General features: G+C 36.6%; 2 protein-coding genes and 1 pseudogene across 5 annotated transcripts; all 3 read right to left on the reverse strand.

Moving 5' to 3' along the window:
- Positions 1 to 808: 808 nt before the first annotated feature.
- Positions 809 to 6,308, reverse strand: LOC113274653 (DUF21 domain-containing protein At5g52790-like). 4 transcript variants are annotated; one of them, XM_026524050.1, is made up of 15 exons: positions 6,185 to 6,308; positions 4,959 to 5,154; positions 3,814 to 3,872; positions 3,634 to 3,710; positions 3,475 to 3,558; positions 3,262 to 3,375; positions 3,063 to 3,149; positions 2,804 to 2,943; positions 2,626 to 2,713; positions 2,462 to 2,535; positions 2,183 to 2,361; positions 1,854 to 2,089; positions 1,492 to 1,538; positions 1,109 to 1,391; positions 809 to 1,005 (listed from the first exon to the last, which is right to left on the reverse strand). In XM_026524050.1, the coding sequence occupies exons 2-15, from the start codon at positions 4,979 to 4,981 to the stop codon at positions 958 to 960; spliced, it is 1,539 nt and encodes a 512-aa protein (XP_026379835.1). In that variant the 5' UTR covers positions 4,982 to 5,154; positions 6,185 to 6,308; the 3' UTR covers positions 809 to 957. The 4 variants fall into 4 exon arrangements, 3 of the variants coding, with proteins under 3 accessions (XP_026379835.1, XP_026379834.1, XP_026379833.1); XM_026524049.1 differs by having other exon boundaries at positions 3,814 to 3,912; XR_003323140.1 differs by lacking the exons at positions 4,959 to 5,154; positions 6,185 to 6,308 and having other exon boundaries at positions 1,109 to 1,422; positions 3,814 to 4,127.
- On the reverse strand, positions 5,191 to 6,921 carry LOC113274655 (annotated as a pseudogene).
- A 200-nt stretch (positions 6,922 to 7,121) lies between these two features.
- On the reverse strand, positions 7,122 to 8,972 carry LOC113274654 (2-C-methyl-D-erythritol 2,4-cyclodiphosphate synthase, chloroplastic-like). Its single transcript, XM_026524052.1, has 3 exons — positions 8,554 to 8,972; positions 8,322 to 8,452; positions 7,122 to 7,593 (listed from the first exon to the last, which is right to left on the reverse strand). Exons 1-3 carry the CDS (start codon positions 8,903 to 8,905, stop codon positions 7,360 to 7,362), a joined length of 717 nt encoding a protein of 238 aa, XP_026379837.1. The 5' UTR covers positions 8,906 to 8,972; the 3' UTR covers positions 7,122 to 7,359.
- Positions 8,973 to 25,023: the final 16,051 nt, after the last annotated feature.

A 25,023-nucleotide genomic window follows, 5' to 3' on the forward strand; every position in this document is an offset into this window, starting at 1 on the left:
TGATATCGCGTACGTCATAGTGTATGTAAGATTATGTTAACATCATGACTTAATTATTACGTACACCTAATCTCTTTTCTTGTTTCTATCCATCATCCGTAGACAAGAAAGCAAGAGAAATAGAGAAAGCTTTGATGATATTAAAATATCATGAAAAGCCATTTTGACATCATTCTTCAGATAAAAATCCTTCTTAGGGCATATAATTGTGTATATTCCCTTCATATTATTGGTACTCCATCTAAATAACAGAAAATTGTTTCACGATTTTGAAATCCTCGAAGAATTATCATTTTCCTTCTTTCAGAGGGAAAGGTGTTTCGCTATGATGTAAGGAGACTCTACATATCATTCTTTTTACAACAATCAATCGGGAAGAACTTTTTAGGTTCATTTAATTTTGGTCTAAACTGTAAATGTTTCGGACTCGTTGGAAGCACAATTAGGCAGAAAACATAAACAGGAAAAAGTAGGGATGTTCTACAAATTTACACTAAAAACTGAGGGCGTTTGTTTAAGGAGCAAAAGAAAAAAATCTTAGGCAGGGATGTTACTCAAATTAACACCAAAAAGTGAGGGTGTCCTGAGAAACTCTTTTGGCAATCTAACTCAAGGTCAAGCATGAGATTAGCTGGTTCAGTTTTTGTCTTGGCCATGAGATAAGTGATACAAAACAAATACAATTGTTTTAAGTTGACTTAGACTAAAAGACAGTCCAAGTCTTCTTGCTCTTTTTGGACATCAAAACCAGCATGGCCATGGCAAAACTACGTTCACACAAATCTATACTTATAGTTAGTTCCTAAAGGACAAGAAACAGCAAATGATTATGTATTATAATTAGGTAATTTAAAGTGTCTAATACATATTTCAGGGCCATAATGGGGAGTTTCTTAAGCTGCTGCAGCTACCTCCACAAGGCCAAGACCAACCTTACTGATAGTAATGATGAACAGGTTACACGCTTTCAAGTTTCTGTAGTTTCTCGTATGGTTTTCTTGCTGCCTGATTGTCAAAAAGAAAAGAGCAAAGACAAATAAGTCTGGTTAGAGAAAGGATATCCACATTTAAAGAAAGAAAATTCAAGTATGGAGATTGGATGACTTACTCGATATGGGGAGTTTCCGCTAATGGTTACATGTTCAGCTGGAGAAGGCGTAAGGGACCTCAGAGGGGAGTTACATAGAGATGGTCTGACCACAGGTGAATGAATGTAGGGAGAAACAGGTGAATGGAGTACAGGAGTTTGGTAATATGGATGAAGTGGAGATGCAAGTGGATTCCTTTTCTGAACATGATAAACCGAGAATCTGCCTGCTGGGGAGCTTGGTGATGATGAAGAGTTTGGTGATGGTGAAGACATTCTCGAAGGGATCATATTTAAAGTTATCCTGTTGGTGAAAACAAAGACAGTTCCAATCCCTGGAAGTCAGTAAAAGCAACATTTTAGCAGCAGTGAGAGATTCGAGCGAAAATATAGTTTTTGCTTACTTGTTTTGGGCATCAACATACTGATCCGTTTCATCAAATATTTCTTCCTACAAAGAGAAGAAAGTTGTGCTGGTTAAATATAACATGGCGTGGGAGTAAATGAGATCAAGAAATGGTATGAAATTTAAAATTTTGGAATGAAGTTCCAATCCTGCCATTTGGACAACCCTTTTTGTGGACACCTCTGGAGGGGCAGAAATCTTGAACACGACGATGCAAGGGGAACGTGCCTTTTCTAGACCTTAGATGCGGGAATGCCTGCTTGCCCACACTTCTTAGAAATTCTGCCCCTCATTTGCCTGCTGGCCAGAGTTCTTCACTGAAAGGGTTATTCAAATAGCAAAGGTTGTGAATTTTTTTACCTGCAGTAATTCTTCTATAACATCTTCCATTGTTATGATTCCAATGATTTCTTCATCTGCAGATTCAGCCGAGAGAGAATCCAAATCTGCATAATTGACAATATCATCTAGTTCTCCAACTCGTTCCCTTTTCTTTAACGGTGAATCCAATTCCTTGCATCGTACGGTGTTGCTGTTCCTTGTTGCAGGACTATGTTTTTCAGCATCAATCATAATAACTGAATCAGAGACTCTTCCTGTGAATACAGAAACAAATACCTCATTACCTTCATTTTAACAGATTGAACAATTCCAGTCGAAAACATGAATGACGATTAATGATTAAGCACCATTTTGGTCTTGTTGGGTTCTTTTTCTGTTCAAGCCTGATACTGTATCTGACATGCTGTCTTTTGTACTGTCAGGGGTTTCTATATCTTTTTTCATGGATTTTACGACGACTGCCATGTGACTATGACCCATCTGGAATTCGTTAAGTATTTCATATAACGGCAAATCATCCTGAACCCTGCCAGACATAACATTAATATCGTTAGCTATGATTACAACAATGATTAATGAAATTTAGAAAGGATTAATCCCATTTTTATGACATGGAATATCTGTACCTCGGGATTTTTCTGATAGTGGTGTTTCGGATTAATATCTCGTCTGCAGGGTTGCAGAAGATCAAGTTCTTAACCTGAAAACAAGAGAAACATTTCATATGTTTGTACAACACCACAATTGAGTCACTAGCTCTTGGAACGAATCAAGAATCTGAAGTGCCTACCAGAATAAGGCCGACTATATTTGTTGGATTGCCAGAGAAAACTGGTATTCGACTGTGCCCCTTGCTCATCATCATACGCATTGTACGTCTAAGAGAAACAGCAGAAAAAAAGATCAGCTGGAAAGGAAATATACAGAAATTTGAACAGCTCAGTACTGAATAAGTTTTAGGCACTTACACGTCAAGTTTGGAGTCTATATCAAGTGAAAATGTCTCAGATATTGGCGTCATAGAATCTTTAGCAGTTTTTTGTGTTAAATCCAGAGCTCCAGTTATAATAGTAGTTTCATCGTGGGTGAGTTCCCCACCTTTCCCAGCCTAACAATGAGCACGATAGTATACAATAAGATTTCTCCAAGGCAATGAAAGATTACATTACAGGTACTCAGTAAACATGAAGAAAATAGAGCTTAATTCATGAAATACGAGAAACTAACCTCATTTCCGTGCATATCAACCAACGTCTTTAGCTCGGCTCGTCTTAAAAGCACAGAGTGGCCCTTCCCAAGTAGCCAATCTAACAACTGCCAGAAAAAGAAATCACTGCCAATGTCATTATAAGTGAAGATGGTACAAAATGTCATCATTATTATGTTTGTTGTGTATCGTTCTTTCACCACATGAGGATGAACTTACTTTGCTAATTGGATATGCGATCGGGAAAAAGATCACCATAAGTAACCTAACAACTAGAACCATTTTTGCTCCAACACTCAATCCATAATGTGAACACACAGCTTGTGGAACGATCTACAAACAAGAAAAACAAATCATTCCATAGTCCGATATAAATTGCACCTATGAACTTCATGGAAACAGAAACTTTGGTTATGATTATGATTATTTTACCTCACCAAAGGCAAGTATGAGAGTTACAGATACAACTATAGCAATCCAAGCTGGCGCAATTGAATCGAGAAAAATCGGAAGAGCCTTAAAAAAAAAAAACACACATCATTAGTTCGTCCAGACCATAACTCATACCCGTAGTAAGATTCGTGTCATTACCTCCATAGCTAATGCATTTCCTATGAGGAGAGTACAAAGGAGCAAGTGCTGGTTCTTCACAATTGGCAGAATTTTAGCTGCAAACGATAAGAGTAAAAAATTGAACCAAACAATCTCCAAACCAGAGTTAAAGGGTAAGAAGAGTGTAAAGTGAACGCAGATTAAGAGTTAAGCACGAACCTGCATTTTTCCGATCTTGCGGCTTGCCGGCCTTACTAAGAACCTCAAGGTCTACAAGACTAAGAGACATTAGTCCAAGTGTTAGTCCAGACATTAGACCTGCAAATAAAACAAGAGCTACACATATGACAAGATATATCCAAAACATGGATTGGCAACATGGTACATCATTAGCTGCCATTGATGTTCTTTCTTTGAACAAAATGTTAGTTGACTTCAACTACAGTTAGTAACTTTGTGAAGATTGTGTTCTGGAAAATGAAGAGCTAAATATTGTAGTGAAAATCCAACCCAGAAGAGATTGGAAGATGAGGGAGTTCAGGCTTTGATTGGTTTGGAGTATTATATAATCTGAGCATCATGCTTATGGTGATTCCATTGGTCAGTAGTGGACAAAGTGAGATCAGTATAGCTTTTTGAAGAAAAGTGTATCAATGGAAGGTGATGAAAGATATTCTTTTACAAACCCATAAGTCCAAATAAGAACAGATTAAGTAATCCTTAAACGACTCTTAACCCTTCTAATTAGCTTGCTTCCTTACATGACTCTAACCTTTACATATATTCAAAAAAGCAGAAACCTAATTTTTTAAAAAGAAAGGCCTTCCTAAATTTAGAAACATGAAAAATTAACTATAAAAGGGTTTCACCCCAGTCATCAAAAACTAAAGCTTTTCAACAACTAGTCATGCTCAATAGCCAACCTATGCTGTGACATCTGTTGAGGTTGTTTTCATATAGTAACAAGTTCCTAAATTTCAAACAGCAAGAGTATACGTTATTCTAAGAATAGACGATCAGAAATCTTAGTTAGCACATTGTTTTAGTTGAAATCTACTAATCATGGTTTTATATGGGAGTAGTTGAAATGATAAACTCCCATTAGTGTCTACTACTTCTTGTTTGTTTTGTGATTAGTGAAGTTGTTGAAGAACTTATTATTTCTATGATTATTGCTAACATTATAAAATTAGAATGCTTATTCACTTAAGCCTCAACAGGAGAGATTTCAGTGAATAGATGGCAAGGTAGAAATTAAGGCAAATGTGGCAAAAGTAGGTGAAAAGAAATTCATGTGGAGCAATTTCAACCGTAAGAGAATTCTAATTCTGTAAAAAGTGATGTTACTCAAGTCAAGAGCATACCTGAATTTGGAGCTACTATGCATGCATCTGACATTCAACAATGAATCAAGGTGGATTTGTGATGAAAATCAGGTAAGGAGTCCTTGTGTTGCTGAATCATATAGTTGTAGTTAGCTGGCGTATGAAGTTGCTTTTGAAAAGTTTTTCCATTTTCAGCTCATCTCCAATTGCAGCTCCCTCCTAAAGTAAGCTAACTCTACTCAGAAAAAGAAACCAACCAAGTGTGAGTTAGCTGTTTTTTTTTTTCTTCCTTTGATTTATGAGGGCAGTATACTAAAACAGTAAATTTCAGTACGCACTATGAATTCCTCGAATGAGAAAATCAGTACTACATTGACAACCTTATAGGTGTATTTTCATACCATGCTATATGCATATGCATGGACGATGACTACAACAGAATCAAAACCTACAAGTTAATATACTTTTACATTATTGTTTCTACTACTTGTAAGTTATACAGGACGTTTAAATGTTTTGCAACTATAACTCTGCAGAGATGCTTTAATACAAACAGTGTATTCATAGTGTTTTTCAACTGATTATAAAGGAAACTACGAAGGTTATTTAGAAATCCGCCAGATAAACCACCAACTGCTCAATTTTTATTCTAAGCTTCGATAGATAGGGTTACAACATTAATACACCATTCTTCTGACTAAAACCTCTATGTCTCTCTCACTTCCTCACAAGAAGAACTACACTGTGAGCTGAGACATTTATGTCACTGCTGTCAACAACTCTATGAGCTTTTGATTTGAAACTGACAACAGATATATCAACTCCTAAAATTCTAGATAAGTTGGTTTTGATGGTTTCCTTGATTGCACTGAGTTGTAGGTATGGTTCTTGCAGGATCAAAGTAGTATCTAAATTTCCAATCTCATAACCAGCATCATTCATGAGCCTCACCTGTAAGTATCACAATTGCAATGAATAAGCCGTTCTATAAACGAATCATTCAAACTCCATCATATAAGAAAATTACAGATCATCATATTACAACTGAGAAACACCTCTAGCTTAGTGGGTTTTGAACCCGTATCTATTTAATATGATCATGCTAAAAACCATTCTTTCTTGATTAAGTTCAGAATGCAAGGTAAATGTATTTCATGCGATAGTAAAATTTTAGTCTTGGGGTCAATGTTTGTCTGAAATAATTCAAACGTAACACCAGCAGAAAGCCTAAAAAGTAAGAAGAAAAATAGATAGTGAGAACTTACTGCTTCTGCAACAAAAACAGATGATGATGCACCATTCCATTTTGGATCGAACCATGGAAACATTTCTTCAGCATCTGGTAGCCCTAACGCACCCATAATTGCATCGACTACGCTCTGGTATAACACATCTGCTGAAATGGTATCAAAATAACCATCTCAGATAACATAATTCTTAAACTATGACAATAGAAGGAAGAACAAGTTATTCTCTCTGTACTATGAAGTACAAACACTGTAGCTTGGCAGTAACAAAAAGCAATTACCTTTTGGATAAGCTTCACATCCTAGACTGTATCGAATATACTGGCCACCGATGACCCAAGGATATGCAGACACTAACTACTGAATATCAAATCCATGGCCAATTCGGAATGCCAAAGTAAACTCTGATGACAGTTTTTTTAAGGTTGTAGCAGTTTCTCTTTCGACCTCCATGGAATTGGTATTAAGAGTTCCAGAAAGCCTTAGGAAAACTAATTGATGATAGAAAATTGGTCTGGGTAGAATTCACTTGTTAATGGAGACCAATACAAAGAAACCAAGACAAAAAGGAATAAAATCCATGGAATGTACAGAGCATAAAGGAATTTTACATCCTCTGAATTTGAAACAGTTGAGACAAATACTAGATACAAACCAAGCCGGCCTAACAGTAACAATGAATTGGGAATCCGTTTATACCTGCTCAGGGGCTGCCGTTTATACCTGCTCAGGGGCTGCATAGAGATAAGCCAACATGGCTGATTTTTCTTGTGATAAGTTCTCCTCAGCAGCTGGCTCATTTTTTTCAGAATAGTCCCTGCATTCTTAAGATTATAATCTCACACTCACTGCATCAATCAATACAATAATTTCAAGACCCAATTACTAGGATATCACAGGTTATCTTCAGGAAATTCACATATATTTATATATAGAGGAGACACAAGTAATCCTGGACACCCAAAATGATTTTCTATACCAACAAATGCAATACATTACATGCGAGCTTTGACATTAGGCCATTACGGGCCATCAATGCCATGGTCCTTCTTTATTTCTCTTCCTATTTTTCCATCTGGCGTGATAGGGAAATGAGTCCCTGTAAGAATGAGAATCGTAGAATTCTTACAACTTAAAGACTACAAGGTTTGGAGGAGAAAATCTCTCCTCTCGTTCTCTCTATTTCCCCTCTCTTACTTCCTCATCAGAAGTACCACGGTGTGAGCTGCAATACTGCGGTTCTCTCCGAGGCTGTCAACCTTCTCATGAGTTTTCGCTTTGAGATTGATAACAGATGGATCAGCCCCAAGCAACTCAGACAAGTTTGCCCTGATATTCTCCTTGTGCGGGCTCACTTTTGGCCTTTGCAGAATCAAGGTGGCATCTAAGTTTCCAATCTCATAACCAGCCTCATCCATGAGCCTCACCTGAAAAATAGAACCACAGCAAAAAACGTGACTTCTACAATCAAATTGCAACCCAAAATCCAGTCAAACACACATGCACCAGAAACTTAAAACTCTCTATGCACTTCTGAGCCCAAATTGACTGAAGATGCATGCAAATGGATGAAGTTTTATGTTGAGCGGTCAGTTTCCACTTCAGTAATAACTCGTTTAAAGAGTCCCATAGAGTCGGGGATGGGTGTACACTACGTGTTTCAGAGACAGTGCCAGTAAAAAAATCTATGTTTGGTAGTTCGAAACTGGATGCGCCCGTCTTAACGGACAAAATACTTCCTATTCCTAATCTGGTAACCAAAAGAGACTGAAACCAATCAGCCAAGTTCGAAATTCTAATCTAAAAGGGTCATTAAGTCGAGGAAAATGATAGAATGCTCGCTTGGCGCTAGCTGATTGCAAGCACTCAAACATGGCGGCGAGTCACATGCCCTATTGACTTTTGGATCATAGCAATCACCCCCAAAGGGTTCACCGTCTCGACATGAGCGCTACCTTGGAATGCTTGCAAAAACCGAAGCACCCTAGCAAGTAGCAAAGACGCAACATTGTTTAGTCAAAAAAGAATGCCCATGTAGGGAACATTTGCAACTCAATTCCTCAATCAATAGCCGAAACCTAACTACAAATTCAGATTCATTTCCGAAATCAAAATCAAAAATTGAAAGCTCTAAAAGATTGTAAAAAGAACTTACAGCTTCCTTGATAAAGACAGATGAAGCAGCACCTTTCCATTTAGGATCATTATCTGGGAAAATTTGCCCAATATCTGGTAACCCTAATGCACCCAAAATTGCATCTACAACACAGTGAAGCAACACATCCCCTGAAACAAAAACCCAAAAAATTCCAACTAAAATTTCCATAAATTTCAGAAATTGAGGTTTCAACAATAAAAAAGAAGAATTAAAAAACCCAGAATTTTACCATCAGAATGAGCTTCACAACCACGGTCATGAGGAATACTAATACCCCCAATAATCAAAGGGTAACCAGGTTCTAATCTATGAAGATCAAATCCATGACCAACTCTAAAAGGTAACACCTTTGATGGTTTTTTTGTTACTGTCTCCCTAACTACTTCAGTAGTTGATGAAAATACCTTAAAATCACTCTTTTTTGATGATTGAAGATGATAATAGTGGTTTTTGCTATGTGAAAATAAAACCCAAGTTGAAGAAATGGAGGATGGAACAAAGGGGTTTAGTGATTTTGACCTAATTGTTGTGGGGGTTTTGGCGGGAAGGATTATTGAGGAGAAAACTGGAGAAGTGGCCATGACCACTGAAACTTTGAAGGTTTTTGCTTTTTTTGAGTGTTTGTTTGGATTAAAACCAGATTTTATAATCCAGGTTAGGTTTTTGTCAGTATTGTGTGATTAAATGCTGAGAGAATATATTCCTGGATACAGGGAACCAGAATGGAATTTGAACCAGATATTTTATTGCATTGGGCTGAGTAGAGCTGCACAAGACCCTCCCACCATACCCAAACCCACCCGTATCAGCTAAATTCGTGGGTTTTTAATTCGAATCCGTCCGTTGTGGGTGCGAGGTTGGTGTTAGCTAAAACCCGCCCGTATCTGCCCTAAAAAACCCGTTAAATATACATCATTGATAAAACTAATCCTAGTCGTCCGTTATTAAAACCCCTAGTGGTACTATTTGATTGAAAAATAACAACCAGACAAAGAAAAAGAAGGAAAAAGTCAAATTCTGTGAATATGTATAAGAAAATGATCATATAACTTTCTATTGTATGCCCATATCGCGAACGTAAGGTGTGATTTAAAAGCTAAAAGAAGAAAGTTTGATTCCTTGTAAGTAGTACAATACCATAGTTGCATGGTGTGTTTTAATGCGATATTGTGTAGTTCGTGTGTGTTTCGCCATCATAAACCACAACCGCCGGCAGAGACACATCCTGCATAAACCATGAGACGTAAATTTGTAGTGGAATGTTCTCTTAGAATCTGTTACTTCTGTCACTATACTAAGAGCATAAGTTAATTAGTCGAAGTGTTATACAACCACCTTTAAGTGGTACCATAAACAACCTATATAACTAGTACCAAAAAAATAAAAATAAAAACCTATATAACTAGTGTCGTAGACAATCTGGTATACTTCCATAACAGGTGCTTTCCCCTCTGAAGCGGGTTTAAACACAAACCCGACCGACCCGTAGCGGGCGGGTAAAAAACCCGCTCGTTGTTTGTGGGTGCGGGATTGATTTTGAAAATAAAAACTTGTTGTTTGTGAGTGCGGGGTTGGTATTAGTTAAAACCCGACCCGCCCGACCCATGTGCATCTCTAGGGCTGAGAACCAAATGGTTTTGAGGCTTCACCCGATTATAGTGACCAAAACATGGATATGGGGGACTAAATCGTTGTAAAAGTTCAAAAATACCCCACATAAAAAAATTATTATCTTATTGCCCTTTGATTAACTACCTAATCTAATTAAAAACCAAAAAAGAATGACACAAAAAAACTAATGAATGCTGTAAAAAAGACTCAAAGATCCCCAGAGTGAAATGTTATTACTTCGCAATTGTACTGGTGTGTCTCGTTTATATTTTGCAATGTGCACTACCGATCCAACAGCTCTTCAACAAGCCACTGATCTTTTTATTAACCATTTGTTCCGTTATTTGAGGCTTTTGGTCACTGGAGATGGTGCGGGGTTTGCGCATTTGCAGTAGACTATTAGTTACATTGCCTATCAAAGACAGTGGATTGGGTATTTATACTATGGCTGATACCCGCACCTATTGCTACCTTGCCTCTCAAAGCCAAACTGCTTCGGTGCAAAAGGTAATACTTGGCAACCTATTCTCCTCAGACAAAAGTTTTGCCTATCAGCTGGCTCTTCAGAAATTTATCCAGGTATGTGGACTACCTTCTAGCTATCGCGTTGATGATACTTCCCCCCTTCTATGCATTCCTTGGAAGTTACTTATTTTGATGCAGTTAAAAAGCAAATCCCCAGCCAATTTTCCATGTCTGCAAGAGATTTCATTTCGTGGCAATGTAACCGTGTCAAACATGCACAAGAGTATCTACTGGTTGTATCCATTAGTGGGCTTAACCAATGCCTTGGCCCAAGACAATTCAGAGTTGTACTTTGTTATCGCGGTATCCCTTTGTTTGTGGAGAATGGTTCGTGCCAAAGTTGTAACAAATCTATGGATATCTTTGGTGATCATGCGCTTCATTGTGCAAAGGATGTTGGACTCAAGTTTTGATATGACTTTGATTGTGATGTAATCGCCGACATTTGTTACAAAGCTAGTGTACCTTCCCGTAAGGAAGTTTCTCTTGGGTTCTTGTCCGATGATGACAGCGATTTGTGTCCTGCAAATAGAATGGTAAATATGTTTGTATGGATGTCACAGGTGTCTCACCCTTCACTGGGGAAGGTGCTCGTGCTTTCGTCTCTGGAAAATCTATTTCAAATGCTTTCTCACGTAAACATACTAAATACTTGGACAAATGTGTTTCACATGGCTATGATTTGGGTGTTCTAGCTTTCTCTACTTTGGAAGAGCTTGGTGAGGATACTTTATGTTCTTTTAAGCGTTTGAAATTTTTTTTAGTTATTAATGATGTCAGCAGTGATTTTGGTAGTTTTATTTTTCATAGATTGGGTGTAGTTATTCAAAAAGAAGTTGGAGCTCAGCTTGTTGCTAGACTACCCACCAAAGTTCTGTACGAATCCTGAACTCTACTAATATTAAGTGTTAATTTCTCCTAAAAAAATAAATAATAAAAAACAATCAAAATGAATCGATCTCTGTCTTCCTTTTTCTCTATTCTTCTTCTCCTCCTCTTTTTCGTTTCAACGACGATTCATCGTCGATTCTAAAAAAGACTCATCGTCGATTAAACTTTATTTATAAACGACGGGACAAAGAAGACTAAAGACAACAGGAAGAAGTGATCCAAACCCACTGATGAAATCAGCGAATTCTGTATCAACATCTTCAAATAAAGATAAACTTGAAGATCCACAATCAGTGAATGAAGGTGTTGAAAAAGATGCTAATACTCCTGATATAACTATTATAAGATATGTTAGAGCACTGCTCGGTCGAACTCGAAAGTGTAGCTATGTCAAGCTTGTTTGTCAAGTTTAGTTGTCAAAATTATAAGTCTTGATTTCTAGTCTACTTATAGTTATGTCTCGGATTAGGATAGAATGTGTAGTTGAGCTTTAGACTTCACGTCCTTCATCGATTGAAGACGAAGATCTACTAAGGGGAGATTGGAAGAACTTCATCAACAAAAGATATGTGGAGACTTGAACTCATCTATCACTCACAAGTATATTCTATTTTATCTCCTATTGAAACTAAGCTATATATACTTTAAATTATACACATTTGATATTTCTAGATGAGTTTAACTCGCTTATATCTTTCTCGAAATATGTGTTGGAAAACTTTTTCCTTTAACTATGTTCATCATTATTCTTGACGAAAGTCAAAAGATGATCATGTGAAAATCTCCTTGTAACGTCTTACATGATTTGTGTGAGACAGTCATTTGACATGTAGACTCAGAATGTTTCGTATTGATCATTCGATCACTTGAAAATTGCTTACAAGCTAATAATTTGTGTGCGACAGCTATTGTCGTCTTCTAAGAATGTTTCTATGATTGAAATGGGAGTTTAGAAAAATTAACCATTGTCTAGATATAGCACAATATGTGTACCCGTACGAAAACTGTTGTAAGAATAATTCAGGTCCGGGAACCAAGTATGCATACCCGTATGTGAAAGTTTTTAACGGCCAAAGTCCGGGAACTAAGTTTGCGTATCCGTTTGCATACTAATTCACCCGAGTTCGCTCCGGAACGACATTATGTGTAACCGTTTGCGAACTGTCGGAAAAGATTAAGTCCGGAACTTAAGTTTGCGTAACCGACCAAGTCCGGAAATTAAGTTTGCGTTGAAAAAGCGGGGGTACAACAACCACACCCAACAATTCGATTATCAATATGTATGGACAAACTCCAATATACTGTCTAGAGAATCAATTAGACAGTCAGACTCAATCTAGAGAAAAGTATATCAAAGAGTTTATATCTCAATCTCTTGTTTTGATCTTTACTCGAGCAAATAGAAATCTACGAGTCTTTATCAAAGAAAGATAACTTGGATGGTACCAAAGACCAATATCCAAGTGTCAATCAATTTAAATCAACAACCAAAAGGTCGGATATTCTAATTGATTGAACAACGCACAACCTGTGATATTTCAATTATAGAAACAAATATAATGCGGAATAGAAATAACACAGACGCTAGAATTTTGTTAACGAGGAAACTCGCAAATGCAGAAAAATCCCGGGACCTAGTCCAGATTGAACACACACTGTATTAAGCCGCTACAGACACTAGCCTACTCCAAACTAACTTCGGTCTGGACTGTAGTTGAACCCCAATCAATCTCACACTGATCCAAGGTACAGTTATGCTCCTACGCCTCTGATCCCAGCAGGATGCTACGTACTTGATTCCCTTAGTTGATCTCATCCACAACTAAGAGTTTCTATGACCCAAAGTCGAAGACTTTAATAAACAACTCTGTATCACACAGAAAAGTCTACGGTAATAGATATATCCGTCTCCCACGAATATACCTACGAGTTTTTGTCCCTTCTTTTGATGAATCAAGGTGAACAAGAACCAATCAATAACCCGGACTTATATTCCCGAAGAACAACCTAGTATTATTGATCACCTCACAATAATCTTAATCGACGCAGCGGAAAAAGATATTTCGGAATCACAGACGATGAAACGAAGATGTTTGTGACTTCTTTTCTATCTTGCATATCGGAGATATAAAATCTCAAGCCAATTATTTCAATTGTACTCGTAACGATAGAAACAACAAGATCATATCACAAAACTACGATAAAGGTAGTATCGGTCTGGCTTCACAATCTCAATGAAGTCTTTAAGTCGTTAACCTAGTTTAGAAGAAGAAACCAAAGGTTAAAGGAGAATCGACTCTAGATTAGCACAACTAGTATCACACAGAATGTGTGGGGATTAGGTTTCCCAGTTGCTAGGGTTCTCCCTTATATATAGTCTTTCAAATAAGGGTTTCCAATCAATGTTAGCTTGGTAACAAAACATTCAACATTCACCGTTAGATGAAAAACTGATTAGATTCAAACTAATATTTCTCAACCGTTTGATCGAAAACTTAGCTCGTTACACACAGATGAAATTTCCAATTTTGGGTTTATGAACTGTACCCAAACATTAACATTTGTTGGTTCAACAATAGTTAACCAATGGTTAGCCATACGATCACTTTCATATCAACCATACTCTTCTTCACTATAATCAGTTCAAATGACTCAAATGAACTAGTTAGAGAGTTGTTCAATTGCAAGGAAATCTTATGTAACTACACAAGACACAATCGAAGCAAAATCGGTTTGATTCACTCAAATCGGTTCATGAACTTTATACCCACGGTTTTCAAAAGCATTCCTTAGTTTATTTAAACATGAGTTCAAGAACAACCAGTTTTAGATATAACCACTCAAGTTCGCGGACTGGGTTCGCGGACTTAAGATCATGGAAGGAGTACACAAACTCCAGCAAAAATTCTCGAGTTGAGAACTTCGCCAGTTCGCGGACTGAGTTCGTGGACTTGGATCACACCACTTCCATCTCTCTTGATCAACAAACTTCGCAAACTTTGGTTCAAGGAATAAGGAATTATACATATATGTGTTTCCACAATTATTCTTATATCCTATCAATGGTTATGTAATCTTAACTCTCATTTCAATCATTTGAAATTTTCTCAGAGAACGTTATATAGACGTTATTCACAGACCATTTTACGTCAGAGCAATTTCCAAAGTGATTGAAACATTACATGACTTTCGTCACTAGGCAAAGATGAATTTGACTAAATCGAAAGCTTACCAACACACATTTCGAGAAATAGATAGACGAGATAAACTCGGCTCGAAATAGCAAATGTGTATAATGAAAGTCTATACCAAAACGACTTTTGTCTCAATAGTAGGAGATAGAGTAAATAGACTTTTGAGTGATAGATAAGTTCAAGTCTCCACATACCTTTTAGTCGATGAAGATCCACCAGTTCCTTGAGTAGTCATTCGTCTTGTATGATGATTGCCATGGAGTCTTGAGTCCAGCTGCGAACGGTTTTTCACTTGAGGAGTTATCAATAGCTTTAACGAAATTGATCTTGCTAGTTTTTGGAGCGTTTATTCCTTTATAGCCCAGACCACGTGTATCACGATGTTCTTTACATGCTCCAATCATAGAAGACAGTTTTGTATATCTAGAATTGAATCTTCTCAGACTCTCTTCCAGTGATTTCACTTTATCAAGAGCAGCTGCAAGGTCAGTCTCCAAGGATTTTTCTTTGGCAAGAAGACTAAGTTCTTTGTCATCAAAACATTTTTGTTGAGAGTCATATCTTGCTTCAGATTCTGCAAGTTTCTCTTCCAACAAAAAGTACTTTTGATAAAGATTATCACATTCAAGTGACTTCATACGTAAGTTTTCCTTAGAATCCTTGAGTATCGATTTGTAAGAACCATTCGAAAAATAAACACCTGCGTAACATCTTCTCAACTTCTTGTTTTCTCGACGGAGAGGAGTCAGAAGAGGTGAGACATGAGAAGTTGTAATCTTCTTCATATTCCATCAATCCATAAACTTATCATACTATGAGACTTCCTCATCGACATCTCTATCAATATCTGAATCACCTTCATCAGAAAGTTCATCCAACTGTTCTTCTAGGAGAGTTTCCCAATAAACAGATTTTACATCAAGCGAATGTTTAGATATTGACTTAGATGTGACAGTTCTATCAGGTGAATCCAAGCTTTTAGAATCATCTGGTAATTTCTGAACTGGTACGTTATTAGAGATAGATTCGTCCATAATCAGATCACTACAAACACAGACTTCTAAGGTCTTTAAACGTGTTTTCCTGCTCTGATACCAATTGAAAAAGCGGGGGTACAACAACCACACCCAACAATTCGATTAGCAATCTGTATGGACAAACTCCAATATACTTTCTAGAGAATCAACTAGACAGTCAGACTCAATCAAGAGAAAAGTATATCAAAGAGTTTATATCTCAATCTCTCGATTTGATCTTTACTCAAGAAAATAGAAATCAGCGAGTCTTTATCAACGAGAGATAACTTGGATGGTACCAAAGACCAATATCCAAGTTTCAATCAATTTAAATCAACAACCAAAAGGTCGGATATAATAATTGATTGAACAACGCACAACCTATGATATTTCAATTATATTAACAAATATAATGCGGAATAGAAATAACACAGACACCAGAATTTTGTTAATGAGGAAACCGCAAATGCATAAAAATCCCGGGACCTAGTGCAAATTGAACACACACTATATTAAGCCGCTACAGACACTAGCCTACTCCAAACTAACTTCGGTCTGGACTGCAGTTGAACCCCAATCAATCTCACACTGATCCAAGGTACGATTATGCTCCTACGCCTCTGATCCCAGAAAGATGCTACGTACTTGATTCCCTTAGCTTATCTCACCCACAACTAAGAGTTTCTACGACCCAAAGTCGAAGACTTTAATAAACAGATTTGTATCACACAGAAAAGTCTACGGTAATAGATAAATCCGTCTCCCACGAATATACCTACGAGTTTTTTTTCCGTCTTTTGATGAATCAAGGTGAACAGGAACCAATCAATAACCCGGACTTATATTCCCGAAGAATAGCCTAGTATTGTTGATCACCTCACAATAATCTTAATCGACGCAGCGAAAAAAGATATTGTGGAATCACAAACGATGAGACGAAGATTTTTGTGACTTCTTTTCTATCTTTCCTATTGGAGATATAAAATCTCAAGCCAATTATTTCAATTGTACTCGTAATGATAGAAACAGCAAGATCAGATCACACAACTACGATAAAAGTAGTATCGGTCTGGCTTCACAATCCCAATGAAGTCTTTAAGTTGTTAACCTGGTTTAGAAGAAGAAACCAAAGGTTAAAGGAGAATCGACTCTAGATTAGCACAACTATTATCACACAAAATGTGTGGGGATTAGGTTTCCAAGTTACTAGAATTCTCCCTTATATAGTCTTTCAAATCAGGGTTTGCAATCAATGTTAGCTTGGTAACAAAGGATTCAATATTCATCGCTAGATGATAACCTGATTAGATTCAAGCTAATATTTCTCAACCGTTGGATCGAAAACTTAGCTTGTTACACAAATGAAATGTCCAATTTTGGGTTTATGAACCGTACCCAAACATTAACATTTGTTGGTTCAACAATAGTTAACCAATGGTTAGCCATATGATCACTTTCATATCAACCATATTCTTCTTCACCATAACTAGTTCAAATGACTCAAATAAACTAGTTAAAGAGTTGTTCAATTGAAAGGAAATCTTATGTAACTACACAAGACACAATCGAAGCAAAATCGGTTTGATTCACTCGAATCGGTTCATGAACTTTATAGCCACGGTTTGTAAAAGCATTCCTTAGTTTATTTAAACATGAGTTCAAGAACAACCGATTTTAGATATAACCACTCAAGTTCGTGGACTGGGTTCACGAACTTAAGCTCATGGAAGGAGTACACAAACTCCAGCAGAAATTCTCGGGTTTGAGAACTTCGCCAGTTCGCGGACTTGGCTCACGCCACTTCCATTTCTCTTGATCAACAAACTTCGCAAACTTTGGTTCAAGGAATAAGGACTTATACATATATGTGTTCCACAAAATTTTTTATATCCTATCAATGGTTATGTAATCTTAACTCTCATTTCAATCATTTGAAACATTCTCAGAGAACGTTATATAGCCATTATTCACAGACCATTTTTTGTCAGAGCAATTTTCAAAGTGATTGAAACATTACATGACTTTCGTCACTACGCAAAGATGAATTTGGCTAAAGCGAAATCTTACCAACACACATTTCGAGAAATAGATAGACGAGATAAACTCGGCTCGAAATAGCAAATGTGTATGATGAAAGTCTATACCAAAACGACTTTTGTCTCAAGAGTAGGAGATAGAGTAAATAGACTTTTGAGTGATAGATAAGTTCAAGTCTCCACATACCTTTTAGTCGATGAAGATCCACCAGTTCCTTGAGTTGTCTTTCGTCTCGTGTGATGATTGCCATGGAGTCTTGAGATCAACTACACTTTCTATCTTGTATGATGATTACGTTGACAAACATGCTTGAGATAACAACGCATGCGAGTTCGATCGAGCAATGCTCTAACATGCGTACCCGTTTGCAAACTTATGAGGTTAAGTTCTAAAATCGGTTGAGTATGATTTCATACTCGTAAACAAATACATTTAAAAATTAAGGAATGTAATCTTCACAAACCATGGGTAAAATGTTCACGAACTGAAAAAATGGGATGCATAACGCATTATGTAGCAATTTTTAATAATTTCGAATAATTTGGGGTGTCACGGAAACTGAAAAATATCTTGAGCCTGAAAACAAGAATAATATATGTTTTGGGTCTTAGCCTAATTTCCCCATTTATTTTTCCAAACTAACACTAAGTATTAAAAATGATGATCAACAGATAATGTTGATCAACAGATAATGTTGATCAACAGATTAGTATTTTCTCCCCCGAAAAATAACCCTTAACAGGAGAAATAGGATGGGAATAGTAATTAATATCCCCCAACTATTTTTCGTATCCCCCAATTACGCATTCTTAATTAAGTAGAAAACTAAATTTAAAAGTACAGTATTTTGTTTGTTAAGATAATTGAAAAGGCGAGGGTACCCAAATATACCTTCAGCTAAAACTTTTCCTACCTATAAGTCCTTTCTCAGAAAATGATTGTCTATGGACTGAGTCGAGACAATGCAACTAATCGGTTCACACTTCGTGTGATCGTTTATGGATACGAGATCGAGACAATACAACAATGAAGTATGTTTACTTGATAAAAAGGTTCGGACTTAACCAAACACAATAGGATTGCTTATCAAGTAAATATGAATTAAAGTTTGTGTAATTTACTTTAATTATAATAAAACAATTATAATGCGGAAAATAAAAGTAAACGACACAACACGATTTTGTTAACGAGGAAACCGCAAATGCAGAAAAACCCCGGGACCTTGTCCAGAATTGAATACTCTCAGAATTAATCCGCTACACAAAATTAAACCAACTTTGTATAGTTGATACCAAGCAACTAAACATATAGTTCACCTAGTTCCATCAATATTCACACACCTCCAACTTATGAGTAAGTCACGTACTTGGAACAATTCCTTTGGTTCGTATTCCAAACAGTAAAGGAAAAACAAATCTGTTTGGTATCAACTCTCTTCAACCAAGTGATGCGAGTTCAAAAAATGCTCTTCTGTTTATCTCAAATAACTCCTTCGTCAGGTTCTTAGATCTATCTTATTCTCAACTACCGAAGTAATTGTTAAGATTTTGCAATCAATTCTTTTAATCACAAAGAATTGTATTGATGCCGATCTACACAACTAATCAATCTAGACAAGTATTGTTCACACCAAAGATTATGAACCCAAAATCAGAAATCTTCAATATCTTCTTTGTCTTCAAATATTATTAGATCTTCAATAAACACCTGCACACAACAACTTGAATCTCTTGTGATCAATCACGCACAGAAAGGAGTCTGTTAACAATGGATTATCACAAGATCGTCTTTAGCACTAACAACAGTATAAATATCCCTGTCGAAACATCGATCTTATTTGAGTGAATCTTATATCATAAGAGAATATTCTCAAGCATAAACAAACCAGGTGCAATCAAAGTTCAACCACTGTTAGTCAATCAAATCAATCGAAAACACAAGATAACCCGCAATTATCTAGTTTCCTACCAACGGTACTCGTAGAGCTTCTCAATCCCAAATAATACTTTAAGCTGAGCGGCCGCAAGAGATTTCGCCTAATTAGGTTACTCTCCTCTCCCTATAGGCGGATACACCAGTAACAACACAACCGAGGAAGTTTGCTGCCACGAAAGATTAGTTTGCTAGAAATGCAAACTTCAAGTATTTATAGACAAGGAAGTTTGGACACCAAGGAATTTCCAAAAGCGAAAATATTCTCAAGATATGCAATATAATTCCAAATTCGGTTTCCATAAGTCTTGGAAATGCTCTGTCCAAAATAATGACCGAAAATCTCTTTGGAAAATCTCAACTAGTAAAAACACATTACTAATTCTCATTTTCCTAAAATAAAATTAACAACCTTAAATAAAAGATTCTTAACTTATTTATATTGCTATCCTGGGATTTTCTTCCATTAGCTGTTAAGGAATAACTTTGAACAATTAAAGATAAACATTATTGTACGTGTTCATAGTATGTCGACATCCTTACTTTGTAAGTCCTCTTTCATACTTACAACCTTGAAACTGATTTGCCACACTTCCAAACAAGTTTAGATTTGGTTCATCTGACTTTCAAGAACTATGTGATTGATCAAGAACACTCAATCACAAATCATGGGTTTAACGGTTCTACAAAAACAAGTTTTGGTTCAACCTCCATGTGAGTATTGTGCATAGTCACACTAGCTTTCCAGAATTCGGTTGACTAGGTACTAGGATCTGTTCCCCACATATATATGGTATCTAACTTATATGTGTTGCACAGGTCCATAGGATTGGTTCCCCTTTGCCTAAAAACGTGTTGCACATGTCCATAGGATCGGTTCCCCTTTCTTCTACAAACTTTCTGCACCTCATACAAGGATCGATTCTCATTTGTGATGTATTGCACCTCTTACTAGGATCGGTTCCCCTTTACCCATATTTGGTCGTACACAAACACAAACTCGATCATACCATCTCAGGTGATTACTTAAGATTGGTTTCACTAATAAAAGTCATACCAACACATAAGTCAGGCCTTTGTGAATAGTTTTACCAAGAACACAAACAAGTCGTGAGTGGTTATACTAAATCACACATATTGGATGTTTACAAGATACGCAATGAATAACAATCCCAATAACGCCTGGAGATTTCCTTTTCGATTCATAAACTTGAGATTTCCTTTTCGATTCATAAACAAGTTTATGAACTTACTTCCTTAAAGCACATGTAAAAACATTATTTCCTATGATGAAATCCTCACCTCATATCCATACATAATCACAATAGAATTTAAACGATTATGTCGATGTCTTATCTACAAAGTTTAATGGTTAAGCAATAAACTTCATATTCTATTCCTTAATACTATGTCTATCTAGAGTGTTAATGCTCCGCACTTTCGTTTTCAATATGCACGACTTGAAAGATACGTTAGGGAATGAAACAGTTCAATTCAAATATCACTAACCTCAAGTGAAAGGATGATTGTTGTCGTTGTAGCTCCTTGCTTCTTCACATCTTTAAGACTTCGCAATAGTTGTAATGTCTCATATCCTAATACTTTCAAGCTAACATATACGAAATTGACTCTAGTACATAATCAAGCGACTATTAACATGAGTTTTGATTCACTAAAATATGACAACCAAACTTGACATACCAACGCTTGGTGGGTTCAATCGAGCTATGCTCTAACAATCTCCCCTTTGTCAATTTTAGTGAAAAAATTCTTACAATCATATGGATAAACAAATTACAAGAATTAATTCATTACACATACGCTTGATTCCCGAATTCAACAGCACAATAACCTGTATAAATTCAATCCTTAAATGACGCTGTTGACATTATAATAACAAAGCTAATACTCCCCCTAAAGGTGAGATATGTATATTTCATCAATCCGCATATCTTTGTTATACCAATTAATACGATATGCTATTTCCCCTTAGTCTATGCTTTCACTCTTTCGTTGGATAAACGTTCAAGCACAATTGTTCTTTTCCCTGGTGATACCAATTAATATAAAATCAATACCAGTATCACTTGTTTACTCCATATGTTTCTCCCCTTTTTTGTCACAAAATGACAAAGAAACTAAAAAATAAAGGACAACACGAAAAGAATCTTACAAATCTCAAAATAGACTTGCAAACCTATAGAGTTAAGCACGAGGGTTCCACACACCATTTTTGATAAACAATATCAAAACTGAAACTACAAAGTAATTTTTTTTGATATGTTATCAAGGAAATAATATCCCGAAGCAATTTTCCCAATTTAGTTTAGAAAACCAAAACTCAACTAAACACCTTAGTCCCTTTGCTAAACCAATTGTACAAATACAATCGCTTCATTCGACAAGACCAAAATAAAGATAACTCTATTTTTCTCATCAGGTTCTAATTATCCATATAACTTCGACCTTTAAATTTTAAACAAGACAAGTACTAGGTTAGTTAACTAACATTTGTTGTTAAGGCATTCGATTAGAATTGAATAACCGAAACCTCCACTTTGAGAAGTCTAACTAAGATAAACTTAGTTTCTCTTATCCGGAATCGAATTGGACTAAACAATCCATCCCTTAAGCCTTTTCTTTCGTTAAGCCATAAATAATTCATACAAACCAAATAAATCTGAAAAAGCAGGGGTCTAACAATACCACCCAATATTTCGCTTAGCAATCTGTATGGACTAACTCCGAAATACTTTGCTAGAGAATCAACTAGACAGTCAGACTCAATCTAGATACAAGTATCTCAAGGAGTTAATATCTCTCTCTTGATTTGATTTTTACTCAAGCTAAAAACAATAGCGAGTCTTTATCAAATACAAGGAATAACTTGGACGGTACCAAAGACCAATGTCCAAGGATCAATCAATATCAATCAACAACTAAAGGTTGCATTTCCAATTGATGATCACGAACGCACAACCTGTATTATTTCAATTATATAAAATATAATGTGGAAAAGAAATAACACAGACACCAGAAATTTTGTTAACGAGGAAACCGCAAATGTAGAAAAACCCCGGGACTTAGTCCAGATTGAATACACACTGTATTAAGTCGCTACAGACACTAGCCTACTCCAAGCTAACTTCAGATTAGGCTATAGTTGAACCCCAATCAGTCTCCCACCGATCCAAGGTACAGTTGTACCCCTACGCCTCTGATCCCAGCAGAATACTATGCACTTGATTCCCTTAGTTGATCTCACCCACAACCAAGAGTTGCTGCAACCCAAAATCGCAGACTTGATAATAAATAAATCTGTCTCACAAAGAAAAGTCTATCAAAGGATAAATCTGTCTCCCACAGATAAACCATAGGTTTTGTTCCGTCTTAAGATATAAAATCAAGATGAACATGAACCAATTGATAATCCGGTCTTATATTCCCGAAGAACAGCCTAGATTAATCAATCACCTCTCTACAATCCTTCCTGACTACACAGGCGGTTTGTCGTGGAATCACAAACAGTGAGACGAAGATGTTTGTGACTTCTTTATCTTGCCTATCGGAGAACTCTCACGATATTAAGCCAATCAATCGATTGTACTCGTACGATAGAAGATGCAAGATCAGATCACACAACTACGATAAAAGTAGTATCGGTCTGGCTTCACAATCCCAATGAAGTCTTTAAGTCGTTAACCTGGTTTTAGAGAAGAAAACCAAAGGTTAAAGGAGAACCGACTCTAGCGAGCGCACTAGTATCACACAGACATGTGGGGATTATTTTTTCCCAATGCTAGATGTCTCCTTTATATAGTCTTCAAATCAGGGTTTTGCCTTAGTTACAAGGAAATCCATATTCACCGTTAGATGAAAACCTGATTTAGATTCAAGCTAATATTTCTCAACCATTAGATCAAAAACTTAGCTTGTCACACGCACTTGGGTAGACGTTTACTGGGTTTGTAAAAACCATGCCCAAACGTGTACGTGTATGTTGGTTCAACATAGTAACCCAAAAGGTTAACCATATGAGAATTTCATATTAACCTTGTTCTTCTTCACCATAACTAGTTCAATTGACTCAAATGAACTAGTTAAAGAGTTGTTCAATTTCTATGAGATCTTATGTAACTACACAAGACACAATTGAAGCAAAGATGATTCGATTCCATTCGATTGAATCGGCTCATGAACTTTATAGCCACGGTTTGCATAAAGCATTCCTTAATAATTTAAATTTCATGTTCACAACACATCTTTAGATCATAACCTCTTAAGTTCACAAACAAGTTCGCGGACTTAAGTAAACCGGTTGATTTTTCCAAACTCAGCAGAAATTCTCGGAAAGAGAACTTTTGCCAGTTCGCGGACTGGGTTCGTGGACTGAGTTACCGGACTTAGCACACAAACGAGTTTTGGAAAATCTAGCAGAAATTCTCGGTCGAGAACTTCCTACAGTTCGCGGACTTGGAAAGCCAATTCCACAATCCTCCCGATTTCTCTTGATCAACAAAGTTCGAAAACTTCGGTTCAAGGAATACATGGTTATGTAATCTAAACTCTCATTTCAATCATTAATACATTTTCAGAGGACGTTATGTAGCCGTTATTCACATACCGATTCACGTCAGAGCAATTCTCAAAGTGATTGAAAATTTTCATGACTTTCGTCACTAGGTGAAGATAAACTTGATCAAAGCGAAACGCTTTACCAACACATGATTTCTAGATATAGATAGGCGAGATACACTCGGCTCGAAATATCAAATGTGTATGATCTAGTCTATATAGCATACGACTTTTTTATCATAAGAAGTAGGAGATAGAATAGATAGACGTTTGATTCATAGATAAGTTCAAGTCTCCACATACCTTTCTGTTGATGAAGTTCCACGGTTCCTTGTATATATCTTCGTCGTTGTATGATGAATCGTCATGAAGTCCTTGAGCTCAACTACATTTTTCTATCCTAGTCCGAGACTTAGCTATGTAGGCTAGAAATCAAGACTCATAGTTTTGATCACTAACATTGAAAAACATGCTCGAGATAGCAACGCATGCGAGGTCGACCGAGCTATGCTCTAACAATCTCCCCCTTTGTCAATTTTAATGACAAAACTATTAATACATATGGAATACAAAAAAGATAAACCTTAGTGGCTCCTATTCCATAGTCTAATCTTCAACGTTCCCTGAAATCTCCGTCCTTCCAAGTACTCCAATGATCCCAAAGGTTGTATGTTTAGCATCACCGTTGTTGAAGATCCGTAACTATAACAATGAGAGAAATCGAGATTCTCGATCATTATTATACAGTGTCATAGTATTATTATATAACATCAAAGTCCAATTGCATCACGACTTTAACAATAATACTACGATGATATGTATTACTCCCCCTTAATCAATACTCCATCTCGATCATGGAAACCACTCCCCCTTACACAATGATCCGAAAACCATATGTATTTGTAGTGTGAACTACAA

Source organism: Papaver somniferum, chromosome 4 (genome assembly GCF_003573695.1).
Source record: "Papaver somniferum cultivar HN1 chromosome 4, ASM357369v1, whole genome shotgun sequence".
NCBI lineage: Eukaryota > Viridiplantae > Streptophyta > Magnoliopsida > Ranunculales > Papaveraceae > Papaver > Papaver somniferum.